Raw genomic sequence first — 25,975 nt, 5'->3', positions numbered from 1 at the left:
ATTATAATACATATTTCATTCCATATTTGTTTATTAATATATATATATATATATATATATATATATATTGTTTGTGAATGGTATGCTATTGATTAATATTGTTTAATTCATGTCTATCATTTAATTTGTGTAATTATGTCGTAATATCATTTGGATATTTTAATTTATTTATTTTTTTGTATATCGAAATATATTATCACTAGTAAAAAAAGCCCCGTTTCTGATGCAAATGAAACGGGGGGGGGGGGGGGGGCTAGCAAGGTTTTCTTCAGAGTGTGCATGTGGGAGTGTCCCTGCCCTCTGCCCTCTCTCCCTCCCCCTCCCCTCCCCCCTCCGAGTCCAGTCCTTCAGTGTTAAGTTTCCTGCTGTGCTGTGTTTGTGTTAGGGAGAGAGTGAGGGCATTTCTCTCCTCCCCCCTCTGAGTCCTTCACTGTTACAGAGAGAGGGATTTCGTGCTGTGCTGTTTTCCTTGACTCATGGGGAAACCGGATATCTCTGGCGCTTCACACTTCCGGCTGGAGGCTTCATAGAACGTTGGGGTTGCCTTTTATATATATAGATGGTGTTCTATGACTATCAGCCGAGCATGTCATTATGATAATGGAATGAAATGATTATTTCATTTTATTTGCTTTTATACTTGTTTTAATTGTTATATGATTGTTTGTTTTGTAGCCCCTGATGCAGCCCAGTGGGGCGAAACACGGCCTGTGTCGGGCTTGCTAATTTTATTGACTTGTATCCATTAAATATTGTTTTCCACATATATATCTGCTTCGTTTGGTTTCCCTACTAAAATATCAGTGCATCTACTGGAAAACTAAACAAACCTAATAACTACAAATTCATCCTACACAGACATTCAGTGCTAAAAGAACACCCGATCTCTTGCACACGAGTAAAACCTCACCAAGTCTAAGTAATCACAAACTAAAGATAGAAATATGTAGACAAAAATTAAATTGAAGATCAAGAAGCCAAACACTGCACACAATGCAACAACTAGATAAAGAGAAGCAGTGATGCATGTTCCCCTGTACTGTGAAAATTATAAAAGCGAGCAGGTGTAAATTTCAAAAATTGACATACTCTAACCATATTTCAAATAAAGAAACAAAACAAAAAAAAAGGAAAATAAGGTACTAACGTTTTATTGGATTAACTTAATCGTACAGTATACTCTTTTCTTGATGGAGGTTTTGGCCTCTGAAAGCTAGACAAAAATGTTTTTAAGTTAGTCCAATAAAAAGGTGTCACGATTTTCCATTTTTTAAAAATTTATTAACATCTAAAGTAGATTAAGCAAAGTTACTTACCTGTAGCAGGTATTCTCCGAGGACAGCAGGCTGATTGTTCTCACATGTGGGCCAGCAAAGCGCGGGACGGACGCACTGCGCATGCGCGGCCATCTTCCCGCCCGCGCGCGTCCGTTCCCGCCTCAGTTATATTAAAAGCAAATAAAGAATAAAACAACTCCAGAGGCGAGGTGGGCGGGTTGCTGAGAACAATCAGCCTGCTGTCCTCGGAGAATACCTGCTACAAGTAAGTAACTTCTCTTTCTCCGAAGACAAGCAAAACAACAAAGAAAGGTCAATTGGGCCTCGCAACGGTGAGGACATAACAGAGATTGACCTACGAAGAAACAACTGAGTGCGCAGCCTGGAACAGAACAAAAATGGGCCTGGGGGGGGGGGGGGGTGGAGTTGGATTCTAGACCCCAAACAGATTCTGCAACACCGACTGACCGAACCAACTGTCGCGTCGGGAGTCCTGCTGAAGGCAGTAATGAGATGTGAATGTGTGGACAGATGACCACGTCGCAGCCTTGCAAATCTCTTCAATAGTGGCTGACTTCAAGTGAGCCACTGACGCTGCCATGGCTCTAACACTATGAGCCATGACATGACCCTCAAGAGTCAGCCCGGCTTAGGCATAAGAGAAGGAAATGCAATCTGCTAGCCAATTTGAAATGGTGCATTTCCCGACAGTAACTCCCCTTCTGTCGGGGTCGAAAGAAACAAACAGTTGGGCGGACTGTCTGTGGGGCTGTGTCCACTCTAGATAGAAGGCCAATGCTCTCTTGCAGTCCAATGTATGCAAGTGACGTTCAGCAGGGCGGGTATGAGGATGGGGAAAAAATGTTGGTAAGACGATTGGTTCAGATGGAACTCTGACACCACCTTAGGAAGGAACTTAGGGTGCATGCGAAGGACTACTCTATTGTGATGAAATTTGATATAAGGTGCATGAACTACTAAGGCCTGAAGCTCACTGACTCTACGAGCTGAAGTAACAGCCACCAAGAAAATGACCTTCCAGGTCAAGTACATCAGATGGCAGGAATTCAGTGGCTCAAAAGGAGCTTTCATCAGCTGGGTGAGGACGACGTTGAGATCCCATGACACCGGTGGAGGTCTGACCAGGGGATTTGACAAAAGCAAACCTCTCATGAAGCAAACAACTAAAGGCTGTCCAGAGATAGGCTTACCCTCTACACGGCGATGATAGGCACTAATCGCACTAAGGTGAACTCTTACGGAGTTGGTCTTGAGACCAGACTCTGACAATTGTAGAAGGTACTCAAGCAGGGTCTGTGTAGGACAAGAGAGAGGATCTAGGGCCTTGCTGTCACACCAGATGGCAAACCTCCTCCATTTGAAAGAGTAACACCTCTTTGTGGAATCTTTCCTGGAAGCGAGCAAGACTCGGGAGACACCCTCTGAAAGACCCAAGGAGGCAAATTCTAAGCCCTCAACATCCAGGCCGTGAGAGCCAGAGACTGGAGGTTGGGATGTAGAAGCGACCCCTCGTTCTGAGTGATGAGGGTTGGAAAACATTCCAATCTCCATGGTTCTTCAGAGGACAACTCCAGAAGAAGAGGGAACCAAATCTGACGCGGCCAGAAGGGCGCAATCAGGATCATGGTTCCGCCGTCTTGCTTGAGTTTCAGCAAAGTCTTCCCCATGAGAGGTATGGGAGGATATGCGTACAACAGGCCCTTCCCCCAATGAAGGAGAAAGGCATCTAACCCTAGTCTATCGTGGGCCTGGAGCCTGGAACAGAACTGAGGGACTTTGTGATTGATCTGAGTGGCAAAAAGATCCACCGAGGGGGTTCCCCACACTTGGAAGATTTTGTGGACTACACCCATGTTCAGTGACCACTTGTGAGGTTGCATTACCTTCCTCAGCCTGTCGGCCAGACTGTTGTTTATGCCTGCCAGATAAGTGGCTTGGAGAAACATGCCATGATGGCGTGCCCAAAGCCACATCTGGACAGCTTCCTGACACAGAGGACGGGATCCGGTGCCCCCCTGCTTGTTGGTGTAGTACATGGCAACCTGATTGTCTGTCTGAATTAAGATTACTTGGTTGGACAGCCGATCTCTGAGAGACTTTAGGACATTCTAGATCGCTCTTAATTCTATGAGGGTGATCTGCAGACCTTTTTCCTGGAAGGACCAAGCTCCTTGAGTGTTAAGCCCATCTACATGACCCCCCCTCCACCCCAGAAGGGATGCATCCGTCATCAGCACTTTTTGTGGCTGAGGAATTTGGAATGGACGTCCCAAGGTCAAACTGGTCTGAATCGCCCACCACTGCAAAGAATTCCGAAAGTCGGTGGACTGTTGGATCACATCCTTTAAACTGCCCGCAGCTTGATACCACTGGGAAGATAGGGTCCACTGAGCTGATCTCATGTGTAGACGTGCCATGGGAGTCACGTGAACTGTGGAGGCCATGTGACCCAAAAGCCTCAACATCTGCCGAGCCGTGATCTGTTGAGACGCTCGAACCGTAGACACTAGGGACAGGAGATTGTCTGCCCTCGCCGCGAGTTGTCTTTGTGTTCAACAGTGCTCCAATGAACTCCAATTTTTGAACTGGGGTGAGATGGGACTTGGTATAATTGATCACGAACCCCAGTAGTTCTGGCACCTGAATAGTCATCCGCATGGACTGCAAAGCACCCACCTCCAATGTGCTCTTCACCAGCCAATCATTGAGATAAGGGAAGACATGCACTCCCAGTCTGCATAGAGACGCTGCGACTACAGCCAGGCATTTGGTAAACACTCTGGGCGCAGACGCCAGACCAAAGGGCAATACACGGTACTGAAAGTGCTGCGTTCCTAGCCGAAACCGAAGATACTTCATGTGAGTTGGAAGTACCGAGATATGGGTATAAGCATCCTTTCAGAGAGCATAGCCAATCATTTTCCTGAATCATGGGAAGAAGGGTGCACCCAGGGAAACCATCCTGAACTTTTCTCGGACTAGATAATTGTTCAGGCCCCTTAGGTCTAGGATGGGCCGCATCCCCCATTTTCTTTTGCACAAGGAAGTACCTGGAATAGAATCCCAACCCTTCTTCCCCTGGTGGAACGGGTTCGACCGCATTGGCCATCAGAAGGGCGGAGAGTTCCTCTGCAAGTACCTGCCTGTGTGAGAGCTGTAAGAATGAGCTCCCGGTGGGCAATTTGGAGGTTTGGATATCAGATTGAGGGTGTATCCTAACCGGACTATTTGAAGAACCCACCGGTCGGAGGTTATGAGAGGCCACCTTTGGTGAAAAAACATCAACCTCCCTCCTACCGGCAAGTCGTTCAGCACGGACACTTTGACAGAGGCTATGCTGAACTGGAGCCAGTCAAAAGCCCGTCCTTTGCTTTTGCTGGGGAGCAGAATGGGCCTTAGACGCATGCTGTTGATGAGAACGAGCGCGCTGGGGCTGAGCCTGGACAGGCTGCTGAGAAGCAGGAGTGTACCTACGCCTAGAGTAGGAATAGGGAGCACTTCTCTTCCCTCCAAAAAACCTCCTAGATGAGGAGGCTGTAGCAGAAGGCGCCCGGTGGGAGAATCCATAGCATCATTATGCTTTTTAATCTGATTAACAAGATCCTCTACTTTTTCTCCAAAAAGATTGTCCCCCCCGAATGATCCAGGTCAGAGACACGCAGCCATGAGAGTCTGCGCATCACTATACCTTGAGCAGTGATCCTGGATGTAACGTCAAAAGTGTCAAAAGTACCCCTGGCCAGGAACTTGCAACATGCCTTCTGCTGCCTGACCACCTGGCGAAAAGGCTCGGCCAACTCCGCAGGGAGTGCATCAACCAAGCTGGACAGTTGACTTATCAAGTCCCGCAAGTGTATGCTCGTGAAGAGCTGGTATGACTGGATCTTGGGGGCGCCGAAGCATAGTCTCTAGTACTCCTGGCTCTCTTGAGAGCGGAATTCACCACCATGGAATTGTGGGGTAATTGAGACCTCATCATTCCAGGTTCACCGTGGATCCGATATTGGGATTCTGCTTTCTTGGGAACCACAGGGCCAGACAGAGGAGCGGACCAGTTTCTCATAAGGACTTTCTTCAGTACCTTATGGAGAGGGACTGTCACAGCCTCTTTAGATTGAGAAGAATAATCCAGGACTTCCAACATGTCAGACCTGGGCTCATCCTCAATCTCCACAGGGAAAGGAATAGCCGTAGCCATTTCCCGGACAAAAGAGGAAAAAGAAAGACTCTCTGGTGGACATAATCTTCTTTCTAGCAGAGGAGAGGGGTCAGAGGGAATTCCTAAAGTCTCATCAGAAGAGAAGTAGCTGGGATCTTCCTCTGATTCCCATGAGCACTCCTGCTCAGTGTCAGACACAACCTGAGTGAAAGTACTCTGACACTGGACCTGTCTCGATGCCAAGGAACGATGTCCTCCATGGCGATGTCGAAAAGTCAACCCCCGATCCGACTGCGGCAAAGCTTCCTCCACCGACATCGAAGGGGAGTCAACCTGGGTGGCAGCCAATGCAGATGCCGCAGGCGGCACCAGAGTTGAAGACCTCACCACAGGTGAAGGGCCAGGCACCGCTACAGCAGATGACACAGAGGGCGCAAGCACCCCCGACATGGAAGATGATTGTCCCAGTAAGCATTCCAGAAGTTCTGGAAACAAGGCCCAGATATGCTCGTTGAGAGCCACCATCGGAAAAGTCTCTGGGCCGGTGGAACAGGCGGTGTCAGAATCCGTGGAGGCTCGGGAGCAGGTACTGGGCTGCCTGCAGACCAACGTATCAGCACCTCCTGTAACGAGGGGGAGCGGTCCTCTCGGCGCCGACACTTCTCGGGTGTCGATTCTCTTGATGCCCTGGAGCTCCCGGTACCATGCATCGAAGGAGAACGACGACGGTGCTTCTTAGCCTTCGCTCGACGCCCATCATCTAGACTCCTCGGTACCAACGAGGAAGACGTGGAATCCTCACGTCTCCTCGGGGCCGGGTCCGACGAAGGTTGGTACCGGGACCATGCATAGCAGGAGGCTTCGAGACAGGTGGAGACCCACTCGACGTCTCACTGCTCCCAGTGCGAATTGGTCTCTCAGCAGCCATTACCTTGCTCCCCGAAGTTGATGCTCCTGTCAATGTCGACGACGCCGACCTCGGCACCGATGTCGACATCGAAGGACCGTACCCCGGCTCCAAAAAGCTTTTACCGTTGAGCCGCTCGAGACGCTTGGGTCCGTTTCTTCATACTAAGACACAGACTACAAGCAGCTGGGCTATAGTCGGGACCAAGGCACTGGATACACCAAGCATGGATATTGGTACCTCAGATGGTCCGGGTGTACCGAGTACAACGTTTGAAGCCGCTGAGTGTCTTCGATGACATGGAAGAAAACACAGCCTTGGCGAAATCAAACGGCGCGATTGTGCCAAAAAGGAAGGGCAGAAAAAGGGGAGAACCCGACCGAGCGGCCTAAAGGTCAGCCGCGTCGAAAAGGAAAGGAAACTTTAAAATTGTCAAAAAAGAATAAGAAACTACGGGAAACTAATAATTTTTTTTTTAATATGTTGAAATAAAAGAAAAAGAAAGCAAACAAGGATCGCGGAAGAAGTCTTAGTCCTGGGCCGAACGGTGCGGAGCAAAAAACACTGCCACACCTAACCGCGGAGAAAAAAAGACTAAGGAGACATGCTCATGCGGCAAGCGGGAAGCCATTCGCGCATGCGCGGTCCATCCTGCTCGTGCGATGGAACATTCCCAAAGTCTATTTTTGCTGGCAAAATTTCTTTCCGGTTCCTGGGCCGCCGTGGACAACGACCCAATTGTGAGAACAAGCAGCCTGCTTGTCCTCGGAGAACTAGCAATTTTAGAACAGGCACTACTTATTATACACGTACCTGAAACACATAGAGGGAGCATGTTCAAGGCATTGTTTATGTGGACTTAGAAAGCATATATGTATTCTGTGCTCTGCAATAGTAATGCATTTAATATTTCAAAAAATGCACACACTGGCATTTACACCTGTTTTTATTGGGCAATTTTTAATTTGGACTTGGAAGGACAGCGTGAAGAAAAATTGTGATTACCCTTCTGGTGTTGAAAAACAACTCAAAATGCAAAAAAAAAAAAAAGTTTTGGGGCACTTGACTTATCTGACACAGGCATTTTTTTGAAAAGCAACTATACATTTAAGTAGCAAAATTTGACTTTTACATATCTATGAACTGCTACTCATACATGCAAAGCTCTGAGTAATGATGCTCCTTATTTTTTCCATAATAGCTGTTCCTGCTGTATATGCTGCCAAATACCTGTATTTTTTCCATGCCCTTACACATTTTATAAACCCCACATTCAGCAAGTCTTTAGTAAAATATAGGGTAGAACTGAATCACCACTTTCAAGACCTAGATGCCCTTATATATATTTTACAAACAGTCCTACATTGCCTGTTTTTTTTGGTAAAACAGAACACAATTTAAACATCTGAGTTGACCACTTTCAAGAATTTAGATCAGTGGTTTTTAACCCAGTCCTTAGGGACCACCTGGCCAGTTGGGTTTTCAGAATATCAACAATGAATAAGCATGAGATACATTAACAACACTTTCTCCACTGTATGCAATTATCTCTCATGCATATTCATTGCTGGTATTGAAAACCTGACTGGCCAGACTGGGTTGAAAACCACTGACCTAGATTACATAATGAAACTAGGTTTTATGTTGTATGAATGAATCCCTTAGGTTTTACCAAAATTAACCTTTATCCTGCTGCATTTTTCAAGATCTATAGACTAATTCTAATTTAACATTTCTCTGATATTCAATAAACTAACACAGAGGCAAAACAGTCTTCCTGGACTATGATGCTGTTTTTTGGTCAGCCACCAAGAGGCAATGTGCAGCAAGGTAGTCTCTGGGGTCATCTTCCTTGCCTTTTCCTAAAACCATTCCTCCAATACTGATCAGGACTTTCAATGTGCTCTCAACAAAACCAAAAGCCTGAAACAAAAAATGACATTTTTTTTTATTTCAAAGTTTAAATGAAGGATACATACTTCTCCAACAAGTCCTTAATACAGAAACTTTTTTTCCATTCATTCAGTGCTGAGTCATCCATCAACAATTTGTAGGTTGGAAGAACTGAAAGTAGAACAGAATGTAAATACCCAGGTTCCATGAAAAGTCAGCCATTTGTTTTAGTGGGGGTTATCATGCTTTACTGAATAGGCCCAACTACGAAATAGCAAATATGTTGGTAAGGGTTGATCTGGCCCTTAACCTTTCAGGTTCCTCCTCTGTACCCAATTAAAAGACAAATCAATACATAGCTTTCAGATCTTTAATGTTTGAAACCTCTGTTTTTTACTTGTCTGCTAATTTCTTTTTTTTAGTCATCTTCATCTCCAAGTCTCTATTTAATGTTTCTAAGCTGAGGAATATTTTATAGAAAGATGAACAGAGAGCACATTTTGCATTTGTGTCAATGCATTTTCTTTATTACAAATCATGCTCAGTTTAACAGAGAACAAAATGAAAAGAGAAAGGAAATCTGGACTGGTCCCAGAACAAGGAATTCTCTCACATAAAACAGCACTAAACACAAGAACTTGAGCAACTGTAGAATATGTATTTTGTATTGAATACTACAGGGCCCCAATTTTTGTAAGAAAAAAAAAGCAACAGACAAGTCGAACATGGTTACAACTTAGCCACTCCAAAACAGAAACACCCTACGCCTGGAATAAACTTCCTGAGCCCCTACGTCTTGTCCCATCCATGGCCACCTTTAAATCTAGACTGAAAGCCCACCTCTTTAACATTGCTTTTGACTCGTAACCACTTGTAACCACTTGCCTCCACCTACCCTCCTCTCCTCCTTCCTGTACACATTAATTGATTTGATTACTTTATTTTTTGTCTATTAGATTGTAAGCTCTTTGAGCAGGTACTGTCTTTCTTCTATGTTTGTGCAGCGCTGCAGAAATGCTAAATAGTAGTAATAGTAGTAGGAAAGTAATGGACGTACTCCTAAATCAGCACAAATTTTGATAAACCTTCATTGCTTCACAGAATTTGTCCTCACAGAGGATGATGCTGAAAAAAAGTGACTTTGCTTTTAAGACTTTTAATAGAACTTCAGTAAAATGTATTATTATTTTCATAGTATAGCATAGTTACTCACCTTTAGCAGATGTTCTCTAAAGACAGCAGGATGAATATTCTTACTAATGGGTGACATCACCAATGGAGCCCTGGCGCAGGGACAGTCCCCAGCATTCTTTGCTAGAAGCTTTTGAAGTGCCGCTTGCGTCATCCTACCCGCCACCACCATCATGAAGGACCACGTCAATCTAATACAATAGCTGGTAGAATACAACTCCAAGGGAAGATGAGCGAGGTAATAAGCATATGCAATCATCTCTGGGAAAAAATGGCTGAAGTAGCAAATCAAAAATGCAGGGAATGGACCTATGGGCTATGTAGGAAAGAGAGTCCGAGAAGCACACAAGTAAAATCAAGCACACAAAAAGAGCACAAGGAGCATTTCTCACAAGACCTGACATGGTCTGTGTTTTGGCGAAGCCACCTGCTTCAGGGGTCTAGCAGCAGTTTCAAACTTCTAATGTATCAATCGACAAGAAATACAGTCTTGCAAAATCTCCAAACCATAAAGACGCCAACAATTGAGTGGGAACTAAAAGTAGAAAAAAACAGTACAAATGCTCAGTCATAAACAGTCTGCAAAAGTTACAGAATTTCTGTAACTTTTTTAAAAATTGTTTTCACATAAAAAAAAGAATGGGGTTTGAACGGTTATATTACAAACCTCATTTTTTTTCTAGAAACTTTTCATCCTGCTGTCCTTTAAGAACAACTGCTGTTACAAATAGGAATCCCTACCAAGCTATCTGAAATTTAAAAATAAAATAGAGGGAAGAAGAGTTTGCAATAGGCAAGGCCCAGTGAACAAACTGAGAACTATAACTGGCATTAAGTTTCTTCTTCATTTATTTATTGATTTATGTCTTTATTTTTGGAATCACCTGGAAAAGTAAACGTGCCTGGGGGATGGAGTTGATGCTAGACCACAAATAAATTCTGAAGGACTGACCAACCGACCGACCTAGCTTTCACATGGGGAATCCTGTTCTAAACAGTAGTGCAATGTGAAGGAGTGCACTGAAGACCACATCACAGCTCTGCAAATCTCCTCTATGAAGGATGATTCCAGGCAGGCAACTGATGCAGCCATGGCTCTGACAATGTGAGCCATGACATGATCCTCCAGAGTCCTCCCAGACACAAGTAAAGGAGATGCAATCTGCGAACAAATCGGAGAGTGTGTGTTTACCAATGGCATCCCACATAATTTTTTGGCCAAAAGAAACAAAAAGCTGGGTGCGCTTTCTAAGAGTTTTGGTCTACTTCAGATAGAAAGCCAAAACTCTCCTGCAATCCCAAGTGTGCAGTATGCTTTCACAATGACGGGCATGGGACTTTGGAAAAAATGTTGGCAGAACAATTGACTGATTAGATAGCACTCTGACACTACCTAAGGAAGAACTTCCATGGATGTGCCTGTACTAGCTGAGCCCCAGCCTTTACTGATAGTGGGCATCAAGGAGTGGCTAAGGGCTATGATGCAGGAAAATGGAGGATGGAGGAGTGGCCTAGTGGTTAGAGTGGTGGACTTTGGTCCTGGGGAAGTAGGTTCGATTCCCACTGCTGGCAGAGGCAGCTCCTTGTGACTCTGGGCAAGTCACTTAACCCTCCATTGCCCCATGTACAAATAAGTACCTAAAGTCACATTACGCCTGCCATGAGTGGGAAAGCGCGGGGTACAAATAAAAATAAAAAAAATAAATAAATTAAAAAATATAGGGAGGCTTCTAGCCCGGCACGATGCTACAGCATCGAGAGCATCAACATTGACTCCTCAAGAGCTCCAACCCATCCTATAGACCCGTATCATGCCTGTTGGGTGTGAGAAGTGTCGGAGCCGGAGCACAGCATAACAGTGTCAATCTCCAGTCCCTCAGAGAGGGAGCTTCTCAGGGTGCTGGAGATCACCAGTTCCTTGGTGGCCTTACCCAGGGCCTGACCAGAATGTCAGTACACTGACAAGGAGTATTTTTGTGAGTCTGATTCAGACTGCTCCTGGGTGTCTGAGGAGGCACCAGAGGTATTCTCAGAGAAAGGGGTCCATTGGTCTTCCTTCAGACCTTTCCCTTCCACATGAAAGACGTCTCTGCTGGAAGAGCTCTCCTTTTTTTTATTTTTGTCAGGGAAATGGCTAAGTCCATCCCGTTTGAGTTAGAGACGAGGATGCACCCCAGGCTAAGTTCTTGGACATCCTTCAGTTTGACACACTCCCAAAGGAAGCTGTGACAGTGCCCACGCACAGTATCCTTAAGAATGTACAGATGAACCAATGGGAGGCCCTCCCTCTCTGTACATCTGATCAATAAGAAGGCCAACTCACATATACAGTTCAGAAGTAAATTTAAACCAAATCGGAGAAAGTTTTTCTTCACTCAACGTATAATTAAACTCTGGAAATCATTGCCAGAGAATGGAGTAAAAGCAGTTAGCTTAGTGGGTTTAAAAAAAAGGTTTGGATGGCTTCCTAAAGGTAAAGTTCATAGACCATTATTAAATGGACTTGGGAAAAATCCACTGCTTATTTCTAGGATAAGCAGCATAAAATGTATTGTACTTTTTTGGGATCTTGCCAGGTACTTGTGACCTGGATTGGCCACTGTTGCAAACAGGATGCTGAGCTTGATGGACCTTTGGTCTGTCCCAGTATAGCAATACTTATGTACTTACAAAACTCCTGGATTCGAGAAGCTACAGCCTTCTCACCATTCCCTGGTGGTCAGATCCACTCTCAGAAGAGCCTGGAGTTCCAAGTCTTACTCCTCAGTGCCCCAGGGAGGGAAGCTCAGACATCAGAATCTTTTGGGAAAAAGCTTTTTCAGAATGCTGTGTTCACTTTCCAGCTCTTAAAAAGCATGCACTTGAGGAACATTGTGTGCAGTGTGGCGGAGTTAGCAGATACTCTCTCCCACCCCCCAAGGAAGGCAGAGGAATTTTGTCAGTTAGTAGCCAAAGTGTGGGAGTGTGAAAAGTACATGGTCCGTGTAACCTTTGATACTGTCAAGATGGCATCCAGGGCCTCCACTATGGCATTGGGTTACACAGACTCGCCTAGTTGTGTGCCTCAGACGTAGAACCTTTGGTTCAGAAGTTGGTGAACGTTCCATGCCAAGTGAATCTTTTTGGTGACATAAGTAGAGGACGTTGTGGAACATAACTAAAAAATGCACTGATACTATCAAGTCACTGTCCCGATCCACTCCTTGGCACAATGGACTTGGATCTAAGGATAAGGGGCGACACATTTATTACTGGCACTATATTTACTAATGTTAGTTTTATTTGGGACCCACTTCTGTCATAAGTTATACTAAGTGTCGGGTACCCCAATAACCCCCCCCCCCCAACCACCCAAAAAAAAAGAGTGCTGTTTTGTGCCTACAATTTAATAGAAAAGGAAAAAGCTGTACTGTTAGTGTCCTCAAAGAGGAAGCAGCCAGAATGTGTTTGTAAGCTGTTCACAACTTATAAGGGGCCTGGGACAGAAAAGAGGAACTAAGAAAATTATGTGAATTAAAGAATCGAATGCGGTTATTATTGTAAAATGTCAGGATGTTATTTTTTTATAAAACTGAAGTATACCAGCAGATAATAGAGAGCGCCTGTCAGGGTGGCTCAGTGTAAGTATCGCAGATGAGGAGGAACAGGTTTGAATATGTGGAAATCCACAGAAATTTATAGGGCGTTGAGGTAGCTATAAATGGTTTGGGAGGAAGGTAACACCAGCAGTTTCTACTAAACCACTTATGCAGATTGGCCAATTGCCCATGAGAGAATATTCTGTTTTAACTGTACTTCTTCAAGGATATATAATTGGAACCAACATTTTGAAGGGGTTACTTTACATTTAAGGGATGGGCAGTATTCATTTGGGAGATCACTGCATATATATGCTCGGCTATAATAGTGGGTAAACTAAAAATGCCTCCAGTTCCACTGCCAGTTGTAATCAAGATTATCTGGATGAAATAATATAGAATGCCTGGGGGACTTGATGTAATATAAAATACTATTTGAGATTTATTGAAAGTTGGGGTATTAAGATACACCACTTGAAAGCATTTATGTGTAACAAAATCTATTTTGGTTTCTAGGAATAAGAAAGAAATATACCTCACCATAAAGAGGTGAAGTCCTAGTAGAAATGGAATTTGTATTTATCCACTACAAATATGTATTGCGTCTAAGTTTTTTAACCTGCTTTTATATTCAGGGTTTTTTTAACCACTGTTCAAACAGTTTTGTTTTGTTTTTGGATTTAATTTTTAAATCAAAAGGCATTTGAAAGGTTGTTCTTTTTTTGAGAGAGTGACCATTTATGTTTGTATATACTGTATTTGTGGAAGAATGTAGTGATGGAGCTCCTATATCTGTATGTCAGACTATAGTCATGTCTTGTCTGATATTGTCTATCATATGAGATCTCATATTAAAAAAAGAGGGTTTCCGGCAAGTTTGTAAACACCGAATATTCATTTTGTATATGGTTATTTCTGGTGATACTTAGTGCTATAGGTTTCATGCTAATTTGGGTTAAACCATAAATGTTTACATAAGTACATAAGTATTGCCATACTGGGAAAGACCAAAGGTCCATCGAGCCCAGCATCCTGTTTCCAACAGTGGCCAATCCAGGTCACAGATACCCAGCAAGATCTCAAAAATGTACAAAACATTTTATAATGCTTCTCCCAGAAATAGTGGATTTTCCCCAAGTCTGTTTAATAACGGTCTATGAACTTTTCCTTTAGGAAGCCGTCCAAACCTTTTTTAAACTCCGCTAAGCTAACCGCCTTTACCACATTCTCTGGCAACGAATTCCAGAGTTTAATTACACGTTCAGTAAAGAAACATTTTCTCCGATTCGTTTTAAATTTACTACATTGTAGCTTCATCGCATGCCCCCTAGTCCTAGTATTTTTGGAAAGCGTAAACAGACGCTTCACATCTACCCATTCAACTCCACTCATTATTTTATAGATCTCTATCATATCTCCCCTCAGACGCCTTTTCTCCAAGCTGAAGAGCCCTAGCCGCTTTAGCCTTTCCTCATAGGGAAGTCGTCCCATCCCCTTTATCATTTTCATCACCCTTCTCTGCACCTTTTCTAATTCCACTATCTTTTTTAAGATGCGGCAACCAGAATTGAACACAATATTTGAGGTGCGGTCGCACCATGGAGCAATACAAAAGCATTATAACATCCTCATTTTTCTTTTCCATTCCTTTCCTAATAATACCTAACATTCTATTTGCTTTCTTAGCCGTAGCAGCACACTGAGCAGAAGGTTTCAACGTATCATCAACGACGACACCTAGATCCCTTACTTGGTCCGTGACTCCTAACATAGAACCTTGCATGATGTAGCTATAATTCGGGTTCCTCTTTCCCACATGCATCACTTTGCACTTGCTCACATTAAACGTCATCTGCCATTTAGACGCCCAGTATCCCAGTCTCGTAAGGTCCTCTTGTAATTTTTCACAATCCTCCCACGATTTAACAACTTTGAATAACTTTGTGTCATCAGCAAATTTAATTACCTCACTAGTTACTCCCATCTCTAGGTCATTTATAAATATGTTAAAAAGCAGCGGTCCCAGCACAGAGCCCTGGGGAACCCCACTAACTACCCTTCTCCATTGAGAATACTGACCATTTAACCCTACTCTCTGTTTTCTATCTTTTAACCAGTTTTTAATCCATAATAGAACACTACCTCCTATCCCATGACTCTCCAATTTCCTCTGGAGTCTTTCATGAGGTACTTTGTCAAACGCCTTCTGAAAATCCAGATACACATTATCAACCGGCTTCCCTTTATCCACATGTTTGTTCACCCCTTCAAAGAAATGTAGTAGGTTGGTGAGGCAAGATTTCCCTTCACTAAATCCATGTTGACTTTGTCTCATTAATCCATGCTTTTGAATGTGCTCTGTAATTTTGTTCTTAATAGTCTCTACCATTTTGCCCGGCACAGACATCAGACTCACCTGTCTATAATTTCCCGGATCTCCTCTGGAACCTTTTTAAAAATTGGCGTTACATTGGCCACCCTCCAATCTTCCGGTACCACGCTCGATTTTACGGATAAATTACATATTTCTAACAATAGCTCTGCAAGCTCATTTTTCAGTTTTATCAGTACTCTGGGATGAATACCATCCGGTCCAGGAGACTTGCTACTCTTCAGTATGTAGAACTGCCCCATTATATCCTCCAGGTTTACAGAGAATTCATTAAGTTTCTCCGACTCGTCAGCTTCAAATACCATTTCCGGCACCGGTATCCCACCCAACAACATTTCCTCTTTAGATAGAAGAAATTATTCTAGCTGCTTAGGGTCAAAAATTGAAATTGTTTACCCTGAAAAATCATAAAACATAGACAAGGAAATTTAAGCACAAAATTGGTAAAGCCTGTACCCTAGGCCGAAAAGATACAGGCTTTACCAATTTTAGCAGAGGGTACAGGCCAGGAATGCTTTGGGGCTCATTTTCAAAGAACTTAGACTTACAAAGTTCCATAGAAACCTATGGAACATTGTAAGTCTAAGTGCTTTGAAAATACACCTCTGTGTCTCATCGAACTTTAGAACCCAAACACTGCATCCCTAAATGTCTAAAACAAAGCTTCAAAACTGCATTGTGGTCTGGCTCCAGGGCAAAAGATACCACCAATGTAGTTCTCTGTGTAATTACTTCCAATGAGGACTCTAAAAAGGATGTAAGATTCATGCTATCCCCTTCTGGACCCCGAAGGGCCTCACCAGTAGATCTCCCCGACGTCAGCATATACTGGGCTCATGTAATAGGGGTAACGAATCACTAGACATTCCCAAGAGCTCAGTTAAATATTTCTTGACCATACAGGAGCAATCAATGGAGACCTAGGAAAATTAAGTAATCTCGTTATGCCTCCAAATTTGATTTTCTAGATATTCTAATCGATGTATAAAGTTCTTATTTTTAACTGAGGCTGAACCCAAAGATTCCACGGACTTAATTTTAGTCTCTAAAAAAATCTAATTTAGAGGACTGCTGGGCAGAAGCCTGTGACTGGAAAAGAACTGCTTCAGACAAAACTTTATCTTTAGTATTTTCCAATGTCAAAGTTTGTAAAGAGGAATGCATGTTAAATGCAAGGTCCCACAATGACTCCAATGTTACCACAGCTGGTTTAACAAAACCCCGTGAAGAAATAACAGGAGTAGGTAAGCTTGTGACCTGGGAGAGGTTAGTCAGTTTGTAAAGGCAAAATACAAGCAGCAGATTGCAGCAACTCTTGACCAGAATCCAGGCTTCCATGTGCTAAGGACTAGTGCCCTCCCTGTACACCCAGTTCTTCAGCCACAAGGGCACCGGGGACAGAACCAGCCAAAGCTCCACTACTTCCTGGTTGCGGGGGAGCTGCAGCAACTCTTGACCAGAGCCCAGGCTTCCAAGTGCTAAGGACAAGTGCCCTCCCTGTACACCTGGTCCTTCAGCTACAAGGGCACCGGGGACAGGAACAGCCAAAGCTCCACTACTTCCTGGTTGCGGGGGAGTCACCCGCTCGACAGGGCTCAAGGAAGCTGCATCACTGCTGCTGAAAGATGCCAATGTGCTGGCACCGACAGAAGGGGAAGAAGTCTGTACGGGACCCACTGGAACGCTGAATCTGTCTAACACCGCTTGCTTCAGTGCTGGAGCAGTAACGGAAGTCAAGGGAAACTCCTGCACCTTCCCTCTCCTCTTGCCCATCTCCAAAGCGGACAGGGAGATGCTCTGAGACCAGCAAAGTCGTCCAGAGACAGAGCTACTGCAGGTACAACCAGCCACTACGTCGTCATCTTGGATCGCCAGGATCAAATCCCAGAATCTTAATAGAGGATGACAATTTATTATTTTTTTAAATATGTTTATTAAAGGCTTTTTCATACCGATAATACAAAAGTAAACTCAAAAATAAACATAAAAGCAAACAACCCCCCCCCCACAAATAAACACAAAGGAAGATCAAAGAGCCATGGCAATACCCGGAAACACACAGTATGGATACACAAGATCAATTGGTGCTATGCGACTCCTTGCAAAAGAGATCTAAACGAGCCCAGGTCTTCAAAACAGACTTAATTCGTCGACGCCTATGGGCCAAAATGGTTTCATATTTCCTAATCACACAAACGTAACTCCACCATTCATTATAATTGAGGTACACATTATTTTTCCAATTGGAGACAATTAAATGCAGTGCAACAGCTAACAGTATGTTGAACAACTTTTTATCGGACTCCAGAAGGGAGACATTAGGACAAGAGGCCCGTAAGATCACAACCTCATAAGAAAGCGCAGTAGTCTCTGGCAGGTGAAAAATAAGACACATTCTTGTCCAAATAAGTTGCCAGTAAGCTCTGACGTTTTTACAGTAGAAGACCATATGCGCTAATGATTCAGCCCTCTCCTGGCAAGACCAGTAACTAAAGTTGACACTCTTAGTGATTCTTGCCACACGAGCAGGAGTCCAATAGGCTTTGTGAAATATAAAATATGAGGATTGGGATATCGCTGCTGACTTAGTGGAACGCAGGGAGTTAACCAAGAAAGTATACCAGTCAAATTCTGACGCATCCAAACTGAACTCCGCTTCCCAGGACATCCTTAATGGTGCAACTGTATCAGCATATGAATCCTGAAGTTTTTTATATAGTAGGGATGCCTTCTTTCCACCCGATGTGCTGGTGCGACAAAAGGAGAGAAAATCTGAAGGAGTTGTTGTAATTGAATTGGAGACCTTAAAGGTTGAAAGATATGTGGATATGTCCTTCCATGTGCCAGAATCTATTAAAGAAACATTATACAATGCAGACAGAGCATCACGTGACAACAAAGTACCAGCACATTGGCATCTTTCAGCAGCAGTGATGCGGCTTTCTTGAGCGAAATCTTTGATGGACTCAAAGTAGATTTATTTGCAAACCATATAAACTTTCTTTTGTCCGAGTTTAACTTCAATTTGCGTTTATACATCCAGTTTTCTATTAAATTTATCCCCATCTGTACTCTAGACAGTACTGCGTCTGAAAAGTAACTAAAATGAATTAGTACTGAGATGTCATCTGCATAGATATAAGATATGTATCCATTCTTCTCAAATTCATATCCTAAAGTGCTCAGAAAAACGTTAAAGAGTATCAGAGATAGCAGAGAACCCTGAGGCATCCTGCTTGGATTCTTCCAATTTTATGAGACATCTGTATACATCTTAACTGTATAAAATCTGTGAATTACAAAGCCCTGGAACCAATTTACACCCTACCTGCTATTCCAATATCCTCAAGAGTCATCAGCAAAATATCATGATCCACAAGATCGAAGGCAAATGACAGGTCGAATTGAAGAACTGCCTGTTTCCCCTCACTAAGTAAAGCATGTAAATTATTTACCAATGATCCAATAACAGTTTCAGTATTAAACAGCGAGTGAAATCCAGATTGAGAATAGTGTAAAACATTATGTTGATCCAAAAACTCTGTCAGCTGAACCACAACCAACCCCTCCATTAACCTTGCAAATAATGGTATAGATGCCAATGGCCTAAAATTTGATATAACCATGTTAGATTCTTTCTTATCTTTAGGAATAAGTGTAATAATAATTTCCCCTAATCTAACAAGAAAAATCCCCATATTCAACTGAGATTGGATCCCCTCCAACAATTGACGCTTTGTCACGGTCTTAGGCTCTCGGACACTGGAACAACGTGAGCCCTTGGGCTACTGTCGAGGAGCGGCAGCAGCAGACAAAATCCCCCAACCAGGACTAGACAAACGAGCAAGGATGGAGCTGGAATCTGGAACGGACTTGGCTTATTATTATTATTTATTGCATTTGTATCCCACATTTTCCCACCTATTTGCAGGCTCAATGTGGCTTACATAGTTTTGTTATGACATTGTCATACAGGATATCAGATACAATTAGTGGTGTGCAAAGATTAAGGGAAGAAAGAAGGAAATTATTAGGCGGGTGAGTATAAACGGTGGACTTTCATAACTGGGTGGGTTGGTGAGGTGGATTAGTAGAGCTGTAGGTTCTCTTTGTAGGCCTCGTTGAAGAAATATGTCTTCAGAGATTTGCGAAAGTTGTTTGTTTCGTCGATTGTTTTAAGGTCTGTAGGTAATGCATTCCATAGCTGCGTGCTCATGTAGGAGAAGGTAGAAGCATGCATCAGCTTGTATTTTAGTCCTTTACAGCTGGGGAAGTGCAGATTGAGAAATTTGCGGGATGATCTTGTGGCGTTTCTGGGAGGTAGGTCCACAAGGTTTAGCATGTAAATTGGGGCATCTGCGTGAATGATTTTGTGTACAATCGTGCAGATCTTGAACGCAATGCGTTCCTTAAGTGGGAGCCAGTGAAGTTTCATTCTTAGGGGTTTTGCGCTTTCATATTTAGTTTTTCCAAATATGAGTCTGGCGGAAGTATTCTGGGCTGTTTGGAGTTTTTTGATAGTCTATTCTTTGCAGCCGGCGTACAGTGCGTTGCAGTAGTCCAGGTGGCTTATTACCATTGACTGTACCAGGGTGCGGAAGATGTATCTCGAGAAAAAAGGTTTTACTCTTTTGAGTTTTCACATGGAGTGGAACATCTTTTTCGTCGTATTCTTCACGTGGGTATCGAGAGTGAGGTTTTGATCAATGGTAACACCAAGAATTTTCAGGTTTTGTGAAATTGGCAGAGAACAGTATGGTGTGATTAAGGTGGAGAAGTTTTTTGTGTTGTGTTGTGTTGTGTTGTGAGGTAAGTACAAGACATTGTGTTTTCGCTGTGTTCAGTTTTAATTGGAATGCATCCGCCCAGGTGTGCATGATTTGGAGGCTTTGGTTGATTTCGTAGGTGATTTCATTTAGATCATTTTTGAACAGCATGTGGATTGTAACATCGTCTGCATATATGTAGGGGTTAAGGTTTTGGTTGGCTAGAAGTTTGGCTAAAGGTATCATCATTAGCTTAAATAGGGTTGGTGAGAGGGGGGAATCCTTGGGGGACTCCACATTCAAGTATCCATGGGGGTGATCTGTCCGCATTCGTTGTTACTTGGTATGATCTTGTGGTTAGGAATCCTTTGAGCCATTTGAGAACTGTGCCTCCTACTCTGAAGTATTCTAGTATATGTAATAGTATTTCATGATTAACCATGTCAAAGGCACTGGACATGTCAAATTGTAAGATGAGTATGTTGTTACCAGTTGCAATTGCTTGTTTGAATGAGTTCATTGCGGATACTAGAACAGTTTCGGTGCTGTGACTTGACCAAAATCCTGATTGAGACTCGTGCAGAATTGAGTGTTTATTTAGGTATTCAGTGAGTTGTTTCGTTACTATGCCTTCCATGAGTTTCGTTATGAGCGGGATAGATGCTACTGGGCGATAGTTGGTTAGGTCCATTGTGCTTTTCTTAGCATCTTTTGGCAGCGGAGTAAGATGTTTCCTTTATCCGTGGAAAAGAGCCCATTTTGAAGTCTGTGGTTTACGTGATTCGTGAGGTCTGTTTTGAATTGTTTGGGTGCAGTTCTTATTAGGCTGGTAGGGCAAATGTCTAGTTTGCATTGTGATTTGGCATATTTTCCGATCCAATACGAGATTTCATCTGACGAGAGCATATCAAAGTTGGTCCATGATCAATCTGCTGGGCATTCCTCGGGTTTTGGGTCTAGACATTCAAGGATGATTGTGTAATCTGTTATGTTGGTGGGTATCATGCTTCGGAGCTTTATGATTTTTTCATTGAAGTAATTTGCAAGGTTGGTTGCTGATGGGGTGTCTGTATTATTAGAGGTAACTGGTGTAGTATTTAGGAGCTTGTTTACGAGTGAGAACAGTTTGTGTGTATCCTTGTAATTTGGTCCTATTTTGATTTGTCTGATAGCATATTTGTATTTTCTTTGTAGCTGTTTCCAGTCTTTGAGTGTGTGTTCGTCTTTTTTCTTACTCCAAGCTCTTTCTAATCTTCTGACCTGTGTTTTTAGTTCTTTCAATTCTTCATTAAACCATGGTATTGAGTTTTTTCTATGTGAGGTTCTGGTTTGAAGTGGTGCTATGTTGTCTAGTACCGTTCTGCATCTGTTGTCCCATTCTTGGAGAAATGGGGGTGAATCTGTAGGTGTTGTCCATTCGTCGTTGTATAATTGTTGCCAGAATGTTAGTTGCCTCTCGTAGTATAGGTTTGTTGTTATTGTTTTTGTTGTGTCTTTTTTGTTCTCCATTGGAGGGAAAGGTTTGCACTGTAGTGATCGGACCATGGCTTGGCCGTCCATTTTATGTCTATTAGTGTGAAATTTGGTTCTGATAAGAATTTGTGGGTAATGATATCTAGTGTATGTCCTTTGTTATGGGTGGGTTGCATGTTTGGCCAGTGGAGCTCCCATAATTGGAGGAAGTCCTTGCATTCATGCAAATTGCTTGAGTTAGTATCTTCAAGGTGAAGATTGATGTCTCCTGCTATGAGAAGGTTCTGGGTGGAAACACAGGTGTTCGATATGAAATCCAGAAAGTGTGTTTGTGAGTCTTGCCAGTTGCCCAGGGGTCTGTTAAATAATATTAGGTTTAGGTGATCACGTAGGTTGGAGTGGTTGATTCTGACTGAGGCTATTTCAAGTTGGGGAAGGATATATTCTGCTGTTGTTGTGACTGTGAATTGAGATTTATAGATTATTGCTATGCCTCCTCCTCTTTTTCCTTCTCTTATCCAGTGGGTAATTTTGTATCCTGGAGGACAGAGCTCTAGAATTATTGGATCTTTGGAGTCATGGATCCAAGTTTCGTTAATAAGTAGGAAGTGGAGATGGTCTGATGTAATCCAGTTGGTTATTGTCGTGGTTTTATTGACTGCCGATCTGGCATTAATGTATCCTATTTGTATTTGTTGGTGGTGTTCCGTTGGGTTTGAAGTGGTGATAATTTCTATCAGCTGTCTGTCTTCTTGATGTGTGAGTTTGTTATGTCCTTTCTTTCCTTTCTGTTGATGGTGACCGTGGATAGGCATGTTGTGTGTGGATTGTGTGGGTGGTTTATGAATTGTGGGAGTGTTATTGTCTCTGTTAGGGGTTGTGGGTGTGTGGTGGGTTAGTGAGATACAGCAGATAATTAGGAATAGTTTGTTGGCGTTCATATCAGTGTTAGTTTGTGTTTTAATTTGTATAACTGTGTAATTCAGTGTTTTACGGAGTGGAGTATCAGAAGTGGTTAGTGTCACTTGGCGGTTTCCAGTGCTGGAATTGGTATAGTGTTATGAGATGTATTAGCAGTTTTGCCTTACATAAGTTACATGGTTGGTTTGTATCAGCTTTAGCAGAATTCAGTGTTAGAATTCAGTGTAATGCTGTGAGATATCTAAACAATTCAGTTCTATAATGATACAGTAATTGTGTCTTGCATAGATTACATAGATTGTTAAACTGGGCTGTTAGCTGCAAGAAAAGCTTTTAGAATGATTAGAGGTTTGAGATCGTTAAACAATTCCCTCCAACAATGAATCAGTAATCTAATCTAACCTGCGTAAGATGCATAGACAAGAGAATTAGAAATTCTGTAAGAAAAGCATTTAAAATTTAAAGCATTTAAATTGGCTGGACCCAAACACAGGAAGGGACTAGTGCGCATCAGCTCTGGGTCCCCATGGATCCGATACTGGGATTCGATCTTCTTGGGAATGTGGGGATTAGTTAGAGGTTTTGTCCAGTTCGCAAGCAATGTCTTTTTTAGGACATGGTGCAAGGGAACAGTGGACGCTTCCTTAGGTGGAGAAGGATAGTCCAGGAGCTCAAACATTTCAGCCCTGGGCTCGTCCTCCACAACCACCGGGAAGGGGATGGCCGTAGACATCTCCCGGACAAAGGAAGCGAAAGACAGACTCTCAGGAGGAGAAAGCTGTCTTTCAGGAGAGGGAGTGGGATCAGAAGGAAGACCCTCAGACTCCTCGTCAGAGAAATATCTGGGGTCTTCTTCTTCCTCCCACGAGACCTCACCCTCGGTGTCAGACACAAGTTCACGAACCTGTGTCTGCAACCTCGCCCGGCTCGACTCAGTGGAGCCACGTCCACGATGGGGGCGTCGAGAGGTAGACTCCCTGGCCCGCATCGGCGAAGCTCCCTCCGCCGACGTAGTCGGGGAGCCCTCCTGGGAGGTGGCCGCAGTCGGTACCGCACGCGGTACCGACGTCGGGGACCTCACCCCGGGCGATGGGCCAGCCGGCGCCACGCTCGACGGTACCGGAGGCGCAAGCACCGCCGGTACCGGAGGGGTAGGGCGCAACAGCTCTCCCAGAATCTCTGGGAGAACGGCCCGGAGGCTCTCGTTCAGAGCGGCTGCAGAGAAAGGCAAAGAGGTCGATGCAGGCGTCGACGTCAGAACCTGTTCCGGGCGAGGAGGCTGTTCCGGGCTGTCCAGAGTGGAGCGCATCGACACCTCTTGAACAGAGGGTGAGCGGTCCTCTCGGTGCCGATGCCTGCTGGGTGCCGACTCCCTCGGCGACCCAGAGCTCTCGGTGCCGACGCGGGGAGGCGACCGGTGTCGATGCTTCTTCGATTTCTTCCGAAGCATGTCACCGGAGCTCCCCGGCACCGACGAGGAGGACGTAGAATCCAGCCGTCGCTTCCTCGGGGCCGAGGCTGAAGGAGGTCGGTCTCGGGGGGGCTGTACCGCAGGAGCCCTCAGGGTAGGAGGAGACCCACCCGAAGGCTCACCGCCACCAGCAGAGGAATGGACAGCCCTCACCTGCACTCCTGACGATGCACCACCGTCCGACGACATCAGCAGACGAGGTCCCGGTACCACCGACGTCGATGCACTCGATGCAGGGGCGGCCGAGGAAGATGGTCTGGACGCTGACGACGTCGATGCACTCGAAGATCCCGGTGCCGATGCCGACGAAGAGCCCGAGAACAACACGTTCCACTGGGCTAGTCTCGCTACCTGAGTCCGCCTTTGAAGCAGGGAACACAGACTGCAGTTCTGAGGGCGGTGCTCGGCCCCCAGACACTGAAGACACGACGAGTGTCGATCAGTGAGCGAGATAACCCGGGCGCACTGGGTGCACTTCTTGAAGCCGCTGGAAGGCTTCGATGTCATGGGCGGAAAAATCGCGCCGGCGAAATCAAAGTCCGAAATGACGGAAAAAGAGCACCAAAAAATTTGTAAGGGAGAAAATCTCGACCGAGGCCGAAAAGAGGCCTACCCCGACGACGAAAGAAAACTTATCGGGGCAAAAAGCTGGAAGTACGGGGAGGATTAACACGAAACCCGGGGGGGGGGGGGGTCCGGAGCACTTCCCGACACTTGAAAGACTTTTCCGAAGAAAAAACACGTCAAAATAAATTTGGACGCGCGAGGTCGACTTTCCGGGGCTCGACACGGCGAAAACACGACCGTACCGAGTGCGGACAAAAGAAGACTGGCCGGCTCGAGCCGGTTTCGGGCGGGAAGACGGCCGCGCATGCGCGGTGCGCGCGGGCGCGCGAGGACTAGCAAAGGACTTTGCTAGAGAAGTTTCCGATTGGAGGGGCTGCCGTGGACGTCACCCATCAGTGAGAACAAGCAGCCTGCTTGTCCTCGGAGAATTTGTGTGAGAAGAGGTCCAGTGTATGCCCTTTAATGTGGGTAGCTTGCATGTGTGGCCATTTGAGATCCCATGAGTGGAGGAATTCCTTACATTCGCGTGCGTTGGTAGAGTTTGGGTCTTCTAGGTGAAGGTTTATGTCACCTAGTATTAGTATGTTGGAGTTGGTTACAAAAGTGTTTGAGATGAAGTCCGTGAAGTTAGACTGGCTTTCGTTCCAATTATTGGGTGGTCTATAGAACAGGACGCAGTTCAGGTGATCAAGCAGGAATTTGTTGTGGATTCTGATTGAGGCAATTTCAAGTTGGGTTGTTATGGACTCGGCAGTGGTATCGGTGGTGAAGTGGGAGCGGTAAATTAGTGCTATGCCTCCACCTCTCTTTTCCTTTCTGGTCCAATGAGTGATTTTGTATCCTGGCGGGCATAGGTCAAGGATTATGGGATCCTTTTGATCGTGGATCCAGGTTTCGTTAATGAAAAGTAGATCGAGGTTTTCTAACATGATTCAGTATGTTATTGTTGTTGTTTACTACGGATCTGGCATTAATATAGCCCACTTGAATATTTTGGTGTGGGGCTTCTATGTTTGGTGATGTGTGGATTTTTGTTAGCTGTTGTTCCTTAGTTAGTGTGTGTTTGTTGTGACCTTTCTTTCCGTTCTGTTGATGTTGTCCACATGTAGGTATTCTTCCTTTATTTTGGTGATTGTCAGTTTGGTGAGGTGCTTATCCCAGAAATAAGCAGTGGATTTTCCCATGTCCACCTTAATAATGGCTTATGGACTTTTCTTTTACGAAATTATCCAAACCTGCTAAGATAGATGCTTTTACTAGATTATCTGGCAATGAATTTCAGAGTTTAAATACTCATTGAGTGAAGAACTATTTCCTCTGAATTGTATTAAATTTACTACTTAGTAGCTCCATTGCATC

The 25,975-nt window shown here is 44.2% G+C and overlaps 1 protein-coding gene across 1 annotated transcript in view; it reads right to left on the bottom strand.

Moving 5' to 3' along the window:
• Positions 1 to 25,975, bottom strand: part of LOC115459007 (protein shortage in chiasmata 1 ortholog-like) — a gene marked incomplete at its 3' end in the record, with an annotated part of 101,094 nt that overhangs the window by 12,966 nt on the left and 62,153 nt on the right. The window contains exon 4 of the mRNA XM_030188870.1: positions 8,344 to 8,428. Within this exon, the coding sequence (XP_030044730.1) occupies positions 8,344 to 8,428 (85 nt within the window). The remainder of the gene's footprint in view (positions 1 to 8,343; positions 8,429 to 25,975) is intronic.

The sequence above is a fragment of the Microcaecilia unicolor genome, unplaced genomic scaffold (genome assembly GCF_901765095.1).
Source record: "Microcaecilia unicolor unplaced genomic scaffold, aMicUni1.1, whole genome shotgun sequence".
Taxonomy (NCBI): Eukaryota; Metazoa; Chordata; class Amphibia; order Gymnophiona; family Siphonopidae; genus Microcaecilia; species Microcaecilia unicolor.
This window is presented reverse-complemented; position numbering and strand designations above follow the sequence as displayed.